We start from the raw sequence: 13,328 nt of genomic DNA on the forward strand, positions 1-13,328 counted from the left end.
GCCCGTTAAATGTCACCCAGCTGTTATTTCCCGCCTCCATCGCCCGGCCGCCACAGAGGCTCCAGCTGCTCCTGTTTTTAAGATTTTACAGATAAAAGCTGTAACTTTCAGAACAATGCAGAGTTAGTGGAGGATTTTATGCTGCTGCTTATTAAAAGTCCAGCTCAGCTTTAAACGTTGAAATGTTCACTTCATCATTTCAAAGACAAAATGATTTTGATCTAAATTTCTTTACTGTCCTGATATGTTAATGATAATAATATTTATTTGGAAATGTAAATATTTTCCTAGTTTAAAAAATAAAATAAAATTTACTAAGAAAACCTTTTTAGATGTTTTGGATTTTTGGAAGCAAATAAAAAGTTTGTTTTCTCTCAAAGCGCTGTTTTAAAACAGGGTCCAAATGCTTTATTTCCAACAGTTTTTTTTCTTCTATTGCCTCTTCAAGATGTTATAGAGGCGATATGTCTAATATGGTTAGAAAACCCACCCACTTACTCTCTAACGAGGGGCAGCCAGTCAGAAGAATGTTGGCTCAAAGTGGGAGGAGCTAAAATGTTGCAAACAGAGGATGAACCAAAGGGCTGCTCTATTGGAGTCCAGGAATAAAAACATGGAGCTGGGAATGAGCCGAATAAATCTCCTTCAAGGTTTTTCTCTTTGGTCTTTGACTGGATGTTAAAAGGAGGGTGATGCGTAGCAAACAGCTGAGAGCACAGTCAAACCTGGACCTATGAGATAAGGATACAGTGCATGTGCTCCGGCAGGTGCTGCTCAGGTGGTCCACCTTTTGATCCTAATGCTGGAAAGCATGCAGTACAGAGTTCCAGATCTTTGTCTTCAGCCACACAAACAGCTTTTTTCTGTAATTACCTCTGCAGATGAAACACAATTGAAACACACTTTGAAACACATGCTCCTTTGAAGGAGCAACTCGAGTTCCAGTGAATTACTGCCCAAAAATGTAAAGCCATGACTTTAACAGAGATTTAGAGTTCAGATTCTTCCTCCTGAAACTCCACCACAGAGAGTTTTTTCACCTTTAACCTATAGCAGGTTAAACTGCCGGTCCTGTCAGATTACTGCGAGCATACGCTGTTTTCTGCCCGTGTTCCTGTCAGCATCCCCGCTGCTGTGAATGAGTGATGTCAGCTGAAGCCGTGCCAGTCCCTGCTTCCCGTGTTCGCCTGTCTGCGGTTAATTGGCGACAGGAAGCAGGGGCAGAAGGTGACTGCAGCGCTTGGCCACTTAGCACGCCAAAGTCACCACGTGCTTGTGAAGACACGCTCAGCAACCCCGGGTCTGAGGCCCAGCTCGGGCTAAACATGAGATCCAATAGGATTAGAGGAGCAGCGGGGTCCCGCCTCCAACTTCCCGGCGTTCTAAAAAGGGCAAATCCCGGTCACGGATTAATCAGGCCTGTCAGCAGCGCCGCAGAGGAGCGAGCAGCTGGAGGGTAGCCGCTGTTCTCTGCTGTCAAACGGTCATTCATAATTTAACAGAGCGAGCCGTCACGCTGTGGCGGCCACACGCCGACACAATGGAGGTGCTGTGTGGCTTCCTGGAGACTGAAACAGCATGCATTTTAATGATGTACTCACACCTTCTGTTCTTCTGGTCCTCTCCTTCTTTATAACGCTGCTGTCTGACACCCTCAGTCCTCCTCACCCTGACATTCATAATGAACCAGCAGCTGTTTAAAGAACGTGGCGCTGCTTCTGTTCCTCGTGGAAAACTGGTTCCTGTCTCACCTGGTGACTTTCACCTGGGTGGAGTTTACTATGTGGGATGCGTCACTGACTGTGTTTCCATGCACCCTAATGAACTATTCAAGTCACAATCAGGCGTTATAGAACACATCCGGCCAACAAATCGTGGTTTGTCATCACTTCTGTGCAAAAGTTAAGGCCGTTCATCTCCATCAATTCAGCCGTTTTTGTCATCATGCTTTGGGCAAACATATCCACCTCCGGGCTCCAGCGGCTGTAAGCCATGTTTCACTGCAAACGGTTGAAATATGAACCAAACTTCTGTACACCATAACTTCATTAATGATCAATAACCGTCCCACTTATGCTTCACACATCAGAAAAAAGAAGGAAACATTTGAGTTGCCTGGATGTAGAAAACCTTCCCCCGCGTTATTTTTCTTTTCTGAGATGCCGCTGTTGGGCTGTGCGATCATTTATCTCCAGGACCCAAAATTATAAATGTTAATAAGAAATCATTAAAATCTGATCCTCGCAATAATCCATCAAGTGTGCAGTTATAAATGGGATTTAGGTCCAGATATCCTGCGGCTCCTTTACTGAAGATTAATGGTCGAACAGGCCCGTTGGAGGCTTTCAAAAGCTAAAATGGAAATCAAACTTTAATGCTGGATGAGGGTTTTTTTCTACAACCTGGCAACTTAAGTCATTCTTAGTTACAGATTACACTATGAAACATTAGCAGATCAGTTCCAGATAATAATAAAACCATTAATTACAGAATTGCAGGTCTTTATAAATGAATGTTCTGCAGGTCTGCAGCATCCTTTGCCTCTGAAGCCACCACTTTAACTAATATCTGCACAAGCTAGAGAAACCTAATAACCTCAGTTCAATGGACCTGATTCCTCACAAAGAGCTTCTTTTCAGGACTTTTAAAATCTGAAACATGACTGAAGTTTGTCTCAGTATTTTAAGATTGAGATAAATGATCCCATCCTGTACGTTGAACAAAGACTTGATAATTTGATTTCTTCACTGGGTTGCTGAAACAATTCGCATCTATAGATGGCTATCACGTTTCAAATTCTTAGAGACTTCTGGGAAACACTAGATTGAAGTTTAAGAGCCATGTAACAGAAACCAACCCGGTGCCCAGTCAGATACTCAAACAATGTAAAGGGGCCAGTGTAGATTGGAGGCAGGTAACCATGTAGGCCAATAAATAAATAAATAATTGACTAGTACGCACAATAAGAACAACTCGTAAATTTTTCTTCCCTAATAAATTTGTGACTTTTATATCATGGATGGATGGAAAACCTATGAAGAATCCAACTGGGTGCATGGCACAGTCCTTTAATGACCCTAACAGCGACCCCCTCAGTAAACTCACCGATGTGGTGTCGGTGGAAATGATCACCTGCTGACGGTCCCCCACAGTTCTCAGCTGTGGGTCTTTGTCGCTCACCTCTTGCATCCTTCTTCTGTTTCCTGTATTAGAGGTCCGCAGGTCCAGGCGTCCAAGGCGGCTGCGGGCACCAAGAAGTACGAGCTGAGCAAGTGGAAGTATGCTGAGCTGCGTGACGCCATCAATACCTCATGTGGTGAGTGTTTTCTTATTTACTGTTGCGCTGATAGTTTTCCAATAAAGATAATTGTTTGACATTATTTAATGGCTATCCACACTTCCCCAAGCATAAACTAGACATTCTACGTGCCATTGTGGGTTACAAAGACAAATTTTCACTCATTAAATTTTTTTTTATTGGATAGTCAACGTTCTCAGAGGATGAACCACTTACCAGAGGTTGATGCTTGACAGCTGCAGGGAAATTTTTCAGATAACTGACAGTACACATATTGAGTACCTTAACGTTCCCAAAGGATGAATCTTTCCCATTTTGGACACAGTGGGAGCTTCACCCTGGTGCCACATTCAAGTTGAATTAGTTTCATGCATTGACCTTGTGCATTTTGCTCTGTCGAGAGAATCAAGTCCAGACTTTGCCTTTTAAGAAGTGCTTTTCAAAATAAGATCTCTTTAATAATTTATCACCAGAAATCTGTGATTTTCAACTCCAACTTTTCAGCCTGTCAGATTAGAGATTAAGATTGTAAATGATATAAATAACCATTTTTTTTTACCTTGCCTTGAAGTATTAATATGTAATGGACATATTTACTGTGTATATTCACATTCCCAGAGGTTGAACCTTTTAGATTTTAATGAACCTATAATGTCCATTGTTGTCTTCTAAAATTCCTAAACTTTATGTTAAACTCAGAGCTTCATGTCCACATTTCCCTTAAATTTGATGTTCTCTGTTCCTTTGTTCTCACTGGTACTTTAAAGCTACTTTCGTGATGGACTTCTTCTGGAAACTGAGCAGACTCTCCTTAAATTTTTTAAAGTCACTGTTCTTGGTCCTCAGAGGATTAATAATGGATCCGGTAGACATTTCTCCAGCACTGCTGTGAGGCGAAATATATTTAAAATGGCTCAATTTGACTGACAGACTTGAAAAATCCTAATTTTCTCAGAATGTTCATACTCCTCAGAGGATGAGCTCTTTGATTTTTTATTTTTAAACTTTTTTCCATTATCAGCGCACTTGGATAGAAATCTGATCTTTAACGGTGCAATGACAGGCACACTGATGGGAATTGCTGATTGTATTCACACTCCCTAAGAAGACAGACCGCTGTTATTTTTATCGACCCCATGGTCTTCCTTTACCCTCGCTCTGAGAATAGCTAAATGGTCGTAAAGGCTGTTTGTTCTGAGTGAAGAGTTCACTCCTCTTGTTTCCAGCAAATGGGCAGCTTTGACAGAATTGTTTGCCACCGCTCGCTTTCCACACCACTTAATTTTATTTTTGTAAACGCCGCTTCATTTTATGACCACTTCTCTCGTGTGGGAGTGAACTGCCGGTCGAGCAGAACAGAGGACAACTCTTTTAGCCAAACTCATCGTGATGATACCACAGCTGTAGCAGGTACATCTGCTTTGTCAAACAGAAGAATTTCAGTACGAGGTGATATCACTGTAACATATCAGAGTGTCGAACCTACTCAACCTTTACACTGACATTTAAAAAGCGGCTGATGATCCTATCCAGAATATGTAGAATGTGTTACCTGTGCCAAATTTGACTGTTATTGAATTGTTGTTATATAATTTAAAAATGTTAGAGGAAAAAAAAGTGTGATTTCATATTTGGACCTGCACAGACAGGAAAGAGACCCAAAGGCAACAAATACAGATATAATATGTCTATATAGGTCTTTTTTTAAGGAATATGTTCAGTTACTACGTAATGATAGCAGCGAGGCTGCTGGTTTTAACTGCTGCTCTGGCTGATTTGCTGGTTTAGCTGTAAGGACAAGAGCAGGAATGTTCTTCTACCATAAAAGGCCAAATTTTTACCCTTTAATGTTGTGTTGCATCAGTTCATTGAGGTCTGCAGGGATTTGTTTATGTCCAGTTCTGTCAAGGTCCTGCACCAGTGTTTAAATCAGGTTGAGGTCTGGACTTCGGACTGTTGGGGCACCTTGATTCTTTGCTTTTTCAGCCGTTCTCCTGGAGATTTGCTGCTTTGCTTGGGATCATTGTTCTTCTCTGTGACCCAGTTTGGTCCAAGCTTTATCTGTGGCACAGATGGCCTCATGTGTCTATAGAGTACTTTGATATACAGTTCATGGTCCACTCAGTGACTGGAAGGTGCCCAAACCATCATCCCTCCACCACGGTGCTGAAAGCTTGTCTCAGGTGTTTGGGCATTTCCATTCAGAAATTATTTGACTTAATAGGCTTCCAGTTTTTCTTCAGCTTCCATACCAACTGGTGGATAAAGAGGCCATAGGTGCTGGCTTTGCCCCTCAGCAGGCTACCAGAAGCTGGACAATAGGAAGAAAGTGGTCTAATAAGCCTCAGAACCCTGTTTGAGGTGTTACTGCTGAGTTGGACGGCTGTAAAATTGTAGCTTTTGTCATCAATACACAAAGCAGTTCCTGCTTTATCTAAGATCTAAACATGTCTTCCATCCCTGAAGCCGTTATCTCAATGTACAGGAGGTGGAACATCCAATCAGGGGACTCTGATAGTGGACGAACAAACTTCCATCCTTGGTTTGATTTTGATTCACTTATAAAAGAAAGTGAAACTTAAAGAAAACAGCCAAGAGGAGAATATCCGCCTGTTTCCTCTCTTTCTTTCTCAGTTTAACCTCAGAGATCACCTGTCCTTATCCACGCAGCAGGAAGCGTGGAGGACTGGGACAAGGAGGGTCGACGCCCGCCGGCTTCTCTGAAATGAATGTGCTGAGAGTCGCCTGCGGGCGGCCGCATATAAACACATAGAATGACTCGGTCAGCGTTTAACAGGCCGCTCACCTCCCCAGACAGAGGAGGGGATCGCATACTGATGCAATCACGTCCACAGCTACGGATCATCACGAGCAGCAGAATAAAAAAGTCCAGCGTCGAGGGCCTGTTGACACGCAGCGTATTCTGCAGAGGTTTCCGCTCGCCTCAACAAACGGAGGATGTTTTTTTTGTTTGTCTGGCGTTACCTAAGCACTTAGTGTGCATTATGCATCTCATTGCTTGGTGTTAGCCTTCGCACTCTGGATGATAAATTGAATGTGTGTGTTTTTCTTTCTTTATTTCCTTTCTTTCTTTATATATTACTGAAGTCATTTATCTGAATCGTCCAGATGAAATGTGTGCTTAATGCTGCTGCCTGCCTTCTCTCGGGGCGCGCGCACTACATTGATTATGTTGAGATGAACATCAGCGCCGTGTGTGGGGGAATCAACAAAAGTTGGTCCATCTGCCAATATTAATTATGTGAGTTTTAACGGTTCAATAATGTGGATTTTTTTTTGTCAACAAATTGTACTTTTTATGGCCAAAGGTTTGTGGACATAGAGAGCTGTATAATTGTACCCTAAAAAGTTCTTAAATAACATCTATGTACATAAAAATTCACAGAGAAGATTTGTTTTTCCAAAATGTTAGCAATCAGGCAACCCAAACCCAGCTGGAGAATTTAAATCTACAGCCACAGATAAAGCAAACCAACCTTCACTCAGTGCTTGCTCTCTGACAGCTGGTGACTAGTGGCCATGGCCCTGATTGCCCTTTAACCCTGTGGAGAATTTCTCATCCTAAATGCTTAGGAAACAAGCGGGGAAGTCACTGAGGGCGATCTTGTCGCTGGGCCTGTCACGTCTGCCATCCAAGGCCCGGATTTCAGTGACCTTCTACGTCTTATGGTTGCTGCTACTCGTCCTTATACTTGTGTCTGCCTGTTAAAAGGCTATAATCCCTTTATTTGATACAGCCTTTAGCCAAACACCGTCAGCTGCCTCAAGAAAACATGAATGAGGGAGTTTAATGTCAGGTAACTTCTGTTTAATATGGATTCCCAGCACCTGGTCCACTGCAGCCTCTGTGATTATGCAGTAAGAATTAAGCCCGGTTGACGGGATGTCGGACATCCACAGAAAAGGTCTGAACCAGTGAATCGGTCAGCCGTGTGCTGCTTCAGTTTGTGTTCACCCTCTTTGCTGTTTCAACCTTGAGGCGACTTTTGTTGTGATTTGGCGCTATATAAATAAAATTGAATTGAATTGAACATGACAGAAACAGTGAAAGCCAGCTCAGTGAAGAAATGGTTTCCCCACTTAAGTAAGAACAGAGCTCGGATTTTAACACCGACTTGAACTCAAACCTGATGACTCAGTGGCTGATTGGAGGAAGATGTGCAGCCAGCACTAATCAGAAGGTTGTTGGTTCGATCCCTGTCGGCTCCAGTCTGCATGGACAAGATACCAGCCCCAAATTGGTCTCCAATGCATCAGAGTATGAATGTGTTTGAATGTCAGCTAGTAAGCACCTAAATAAAAAGAGCCGCGAAAAAGTGCTCGTGTGAAACTGTGAATGAGGCGAACTGTGTAAAGTTTGAGTGCTCAGAGTAGCGGTGCACAAGAACCAGCCCACTTTCAATATGTAATTATCACCAAAGCTTTCAGTTCATGTTGTTATTAACTATTATTAAATATAATGGTGGAGTTGATGAAATCGGAAGGACAGCACTGCTTTTTCCAGAGCGACGGGGTTCAGACTCCTGTCAGATTCATGGTTCTCTGTTTGAATATGACTTTTACACAGATTCGTCCAAGTTCTCGGTTCTTTCAGGTTCTCCAGTTTTCAAATCGATGTACATCTCTGAAATGTATTTGCAGAAGCTGTCAGTATTTCTTCTGCCTGATTTTCTGATCCTGTCTCCTCCAGACATCGAGCTGCTGGCCGCCTGCAGAGAGGAGTTCCACCGCCGGCTTAAAGTTTACCACGCCTGGAAGTCAAAGAACAAGAAGAGGAACACCGATACAGAGCAGCGAGCACCGAAATCTGTCACCGACTACGGTATGACGGGCGCCGCAGCGTTTATTCCTCTGGAGCTGTCTCTCTTTGTGTTTTTCCCACAGCGAGTGAAACGCTTTCTGCATTTTTCATGCACTCGGTACAAAAACAGCTCTCTCGTTTGCAGATTGACGTTGAATGTACCTCAAAGTACCTCAAAAACATTTTTCGAACACTTCTAACTCCTTTTGTATAACCTTGTGGCCACAAAGGTCTCTCATCCATTTAATCTTTCTCTCTTATGTTTAAACTTACACTTGAAAGAAGGAAACAACCCGAAGCTTTACGGGAAGAGAGAAACACACTGAGCCTTGAACAGCCTGCAGGTCAGAGGTCACAGAGGTCGACTTTTGTTTGGATGTGAAGGAGTCTCAGATTTGTGCAGAACGGTGAGACGGATTTGGTTTGTACAGATTTATAAATGAGATCTTCTGACCTTAAAGATTCCTCTGAGCAATTTTAAACCTCTGAAGTCTCCAAAATCTGAAACTGATTCACCGTGCTGGACTCTGACCAAACAATGCCTTCATTTGAATGCCAGACTTTATAAAGACGAGCACTTCGGTCTGTCGGGGTCGCTGACAGCTTGCCGTGATTGTCAGTCAGCAACAAGACGAGCAAATGGACTCCGTCTCTCACCTCTCCACCGCCATCGCCTCATTTCCTTGTGCCACACGTTGAGTTGTCATGACGACAAAGAGCTCTTATTCAGAGCTGTCTATTGTGTGCACTGCTCAGACTACAGATTGGTCCACGAGCCCCCACACGCATACTCTCTTTTATCCCTCATCCTTCATGTGAGAGTCGCAGCTTTTGTCCTGCTGCTGCTTCGACTCCGGACATGTGACATGTGCAGCCGTCAGAAGATCCGGCTTTAACGGTGGCCGTGGCTCCGTGTGTGAAGGTGATGACATGCATTTATAATATCCGATCCCCAAATCACTCCCAGGGTCTTTGACGTGAGCAACCCCCTCTCTGGTTTTCTGTCTAACATCCACACTCATTAGCACCACGTGTGTCAGTTTTCACACGTGGTGCTGCACCGCTGTGTTGCACCAGAGTGTCGACAGAACCATCATGATGATTTATGCTTGCGTAGAGCTTCAGATGTAGTCTGTATAAGAGCCTGCTGCCTGTCACCAGGCGATGGGGTTTCTATCATGTTGGTACTGGTTCATTCTAAAACCGGAGGAAACGGCAGGACAAACGTGGCAGTACATCTTCTCGTGCTCTGCATCGATGTGATGTGCAACAGGTTACGGAGCAGATGCAATGCAGACGCAGATTTAAAGCCCCCAAAAGTTTTAGATTTGATGAGTCGCATATTTATATTTAGTTACGTGTAAAAATCTGACTCTCCGTTCCTCCGTGTCGCCCTTTTTCTCGTTGCCGCTGCTGAACACGCCTCACTAACACCTGACTGAGACATGATGTCGAAGCGCGGTGCTGTCTGATACCGTCAGTGTTCATGTTTTCATTCTCAGGTTCTCATTCATCACTGTTATCATAAAGTGTCAGTGTTGCATCACTTCCTGTGTGTGTGTACGTGTAATCTGGCATGTTTACTTTCAGATCATGCACCACCTGTGAAAACAGCATGTAAGTGGTCCTCTAGTGTGTAATGCTACTTACACCCCGCCACCATTACTAACCCCTTCCTCCCCTCCCGCTCAGCCCTGGGATCGCTGCTGGCCTCAGGCTTGTGCTTTCGCTAGTAAACGTACTTTTTTTCTGTGGTAGGAGTAGGAAATAGATGGTGGATGGGTTTCCGTAGCAACTGCTGCCTGTATTGAGACATTATTTGGGCTTCTTTTTTAAGCACCATTTTGTCTTTACGAGCAGCGTGCTGGTGCCAGCTCTCGCCTGCCTGACAGCCATAACGCTTTGATAAAGAGTGGAGGATATTCCTGCGAGCTCTTTAGGCTGCTGTTATTGATACTCCCACAGAAAGGACTTCTCAAGGAAGAGGAGAGGGAGGGAGAGGAGGACAGAAGGCTTTCTGGATTTTCAGGGTAGTTGGCTTCTGTTTGGCGAGGGATGATAGCATCATGTTTACTGCGCTGTGACGGGAGGAAAAGGCCGCCACGCCGGCTGATCGGAAGAGAAACGTAGTAAAAGAAGTCATCAGTGAAGCAGATGGCTCACTCCCCTCACTCCAGACTTAATGAAGAGTTTAGATACACGACAGCCTGTTCAGCTGAGCAAGGCACAACAGGGAGATTGAACTCTGAGTGACCAAAGAGGTTTATTTTAACAGGTATACATTCGAAATTGTCCCTAAAGATGAGGTAGATCATGTCATCAAGACTTGAACTCAAAAACACTGGAGAAAAGGTCAGGTCAGCCAGAGGAAACCAAAACATGTTTTATTGCTTGTTCCTGCTGAGGTTTTTTTGTTTTGTTTTGTTTTTTAATACAGTTTTCTCAGTCATTTAAGAAGCTCTTCAACAATATTAAAGCTAGCAAGTGAAGCTGATGACGTCTGGACTCTATGTTGTATAAAGCAGGAGAAAATGTGGAAAGTCTTGAAACAAGTATCTGGATTTTCAGGCTGAATTTTGCCCTTAAAGGTTAAATCTGCAGCAGCAAACATCAGCTCCTCCAAAACCAAAGTGAACCAACACAGATGGACTAATCGCAGTTACCGATGGCCCACTGACCAAGTAAAGAGTGTCACTTATCATGGCTCATCAGCAAGAACTGTACAGCATGAAACTAGATAATTACAGGCTCATTTCAGAGACTCCAACCCATCTAGAAGTCAATGCAGTGCAACCTGAGGACAGAGGTTATAATACAAAACCACAACATCAATCCCTACAACATTACAAATAGCCAGAGCATGGTGTGCCTACCACCATAAATTGGACACCACCTGGAAAACACAAACGAACGTCGGCCCAAAACATCATGGAACTGTGATGGCGTCCTGAAGGAGATGGATCTGGTGTGGGTAAGCCGGGTTGGGCCCAGATGGAGGCAGATCAACAATGTCGTCCAGGGATGATGAGGACTCATTCTCACTGTAACGTTCCAGAACTGCTCCCAATGAAGACATCTGGAAGAACACGTCAGCTACCTTACTTCCAAAGGCAGATGGAGACTCGGGTCACTCATCAGTTTGTTCATTCATACGTGGTACACGGCAGCGTGCAGCAATTCATCCACAGAAACCAGTTCCACCCTTTGTCAGTGCTATCCTGTGCGTTCGTCAGCCTTGAAGCCTGAACCCTCCTCTCGACCCCTCGTTGAGTCACCTCGGGTACTAAAATACGACAAACGGTAATCAACAGGCCGAGTGAATGCAGCAGGGAGTTCAGCACAAGTACCTCTCTGAAGGATAAACCTCCATTTCTGCTGCTTCTTCTAAACAAAGAAAACAGATTTTTTTTCCCCCTCTTTTTTGGCGTTTTTCTTTTGAAGTTTGCTGACGCCTGGAGGTGAAGTTTGTTTTCTTGGTTTCTGAGGTGGTTTGTAGGTGACGGCTAAACAAAGCGTTGCTTTGTAGAAGATGGTTTTCTCACTTTTTTTTGAAACGCTGCAAAAAACCAAAACCAAACAGACCTAAAGATGTTTGAAACCAGGTTTAAAATAACACGTTGCCTTTTTCTTCCATTTGTCAGCTTGAGAAATGGAACAAAAAGGCAATTTATATCAACGCGAGCTGACATGAATCGAAAACTAGATTTTATTTTTTGAGTTTCTTTCTGAAATGTGATTTTCTGCAGATTAAATGTCCTTTATCACGTAGAGAAGCTTCTTCAATCTCTGTAGAGTATTACTTTACACTCCACTTTTTAGAAAGATGCAAATTGTTTTTTAAATGTTTCTCACGAGTGTACAAACCCCTTCGTAAACATCTGGCATCTGCTTCACGTCTCGCTGATTTCTTTGCTCTTCCACCAGCTCTGCTGTGATCTCTAACCCTCCTCCTCTTCCTCCTCAGCTCTAACAGCAGGACTCACTGACTGCACTTAGACATGGAGACCAGGGAATGGGCTCTTTGTTCAGACCTAATGGGAGTACGGCAGACGGGGCTTCATGTTTACATGCTGTGGGTTAATGGGAAATATGAAAAGGAGATCAAACATTTGACCAGGTTGTGCTGATTGAGATTCTGTGTTTAGTCCTGTTCCTGAGCCTTGACCTGTGTATTAACAGCTGTAGATATAAAGCAGCATTTCGGTAGAAGCTTCGTGGTCAGGAGTCCATGTGAATCGTAGACAAGCGCAGGGTAAGATTTAAGCATGAGAGCCAAAAGCAACAATCAGATATGAGCCCGTCCTGAGTTTATGCTGGTTGCTGTCCTCACAAACAGCAGACAAAGCTTTTGGATTTGTTTCATCCAAAAAGTGTGCAGGCCTGCCAGACTTTACATGCATTTCAAAGATGACTCAGTGCACTGATGGAGATGACCGCTGGAAAAAGAGATTTAACTTTTTTTCTGAACTTCCTGTGTTGAGATTCCCATCGTTTAGGCAAGGCAAGTTTATTTGTATAGCACAATTCAACAACAAGGTGATTCAAAGTGCTTTACAGAGACATTAAAAAACAAATAAAAAGCATGATTTAAAATTGATTAAAAAAACAGTAGATACAATCACAACAGTAGATAAAATCAGTAGTTAAATGTAAGTTTTGAAATTTAAGCTTAAAAGTGTGGATTTGGTGCTTTATTCAAATGCAGCTGGGTGGGTGAGTCTTCAACCTGGATTTAAATAAACTGAGTGTTTCAGCTGATCTGAGGCTTTCTGGGAGTTTGTTCCACATATATGGAGCATAAAAGCTGAATGCAGCTTCTCCGTGTCTGGTTCTGACTCTGGGAACTGATAAAAGACCGGATCCAGATGACCTGAGGGATCTGGAAGGTTCATACTGGGTCAGGATGTATTTTGGTCCTAAACCATTCAGAGCTTTATAGACCAGCATCAGAACTTTAAAGTCTGACGGACAGGCAGCCAGTGTAAAGACCTCAGAGCTGGACTGATGTGGTCCACTTTTTTGGTCTTAGTGAGGACTCGAGCAGCAGAGTTCTGAATGAGCTGTAGTTGTGTGACTGATTTTTTAGGTAGACCTGTAAAGATGCTGTTACAGTAATCAAGCCTACTAAAGATGAATGCATGGACTAGTTTTTCCAGGTCCTGTTGAGACATCAGATCTTTTATCCTTGAAATATTCTTGAGGTGATAG

At 43.4% G+C, this 13,328-nt stretch overlaps 1 protein-coding gene across 7 annotated transcripts in view; it reads left to right on the forward strand.

The window, feature by feature from the left end:
• Window positions 1–13,328, forward strand: part of myo6a (myosin VIa) — a 148,098-nt gene that overhangs the window by 126,091 nt on the left and 8,679 nt on the right. For 5 of the 7 annotated variants that reach the window (XM_013910759.1, XM_013910757.1, XM_013910760.1 and 2 more), the window contains 3 exons: window positions 3,213–3,316; window positions 8,010–8,141; window positions 9,711–9,737. In XM_013910759.1, coding sequence (XP_013766213.1) covers window positions 3,213–3,316; window positions 8,010–8,141; window positions 9,711–9,737 — 263 coding nt within the window. The remainder of the gene's footprint in view (window positions 1–3,212; window positions 3,317–8,009; window positions 8,142–9,710; window positions 9,738–13,328) is intronic. The other 2 variants (XM_013910758.1, XM_013910763.1) reach the window with 1 other exon arrangement.

The sequence above is a fragment of the Pundamilia nyererei genome, unplaced genomic scaffold (genome assembly GCF_000239375.1).
Source record: "Pundamilia nyererei isolate P.nyererei 1_Seehausen unplaced genomic scaffold, PunNye1.0 scaffold00048, whole genome shotgun sequence".
Lineage (NCBI taxonomy): Eukaryota > Metazoa > Chordata > Actinopteri > Cichliformes > Cichlidae > Pundamilia > Pundamilia nyererei.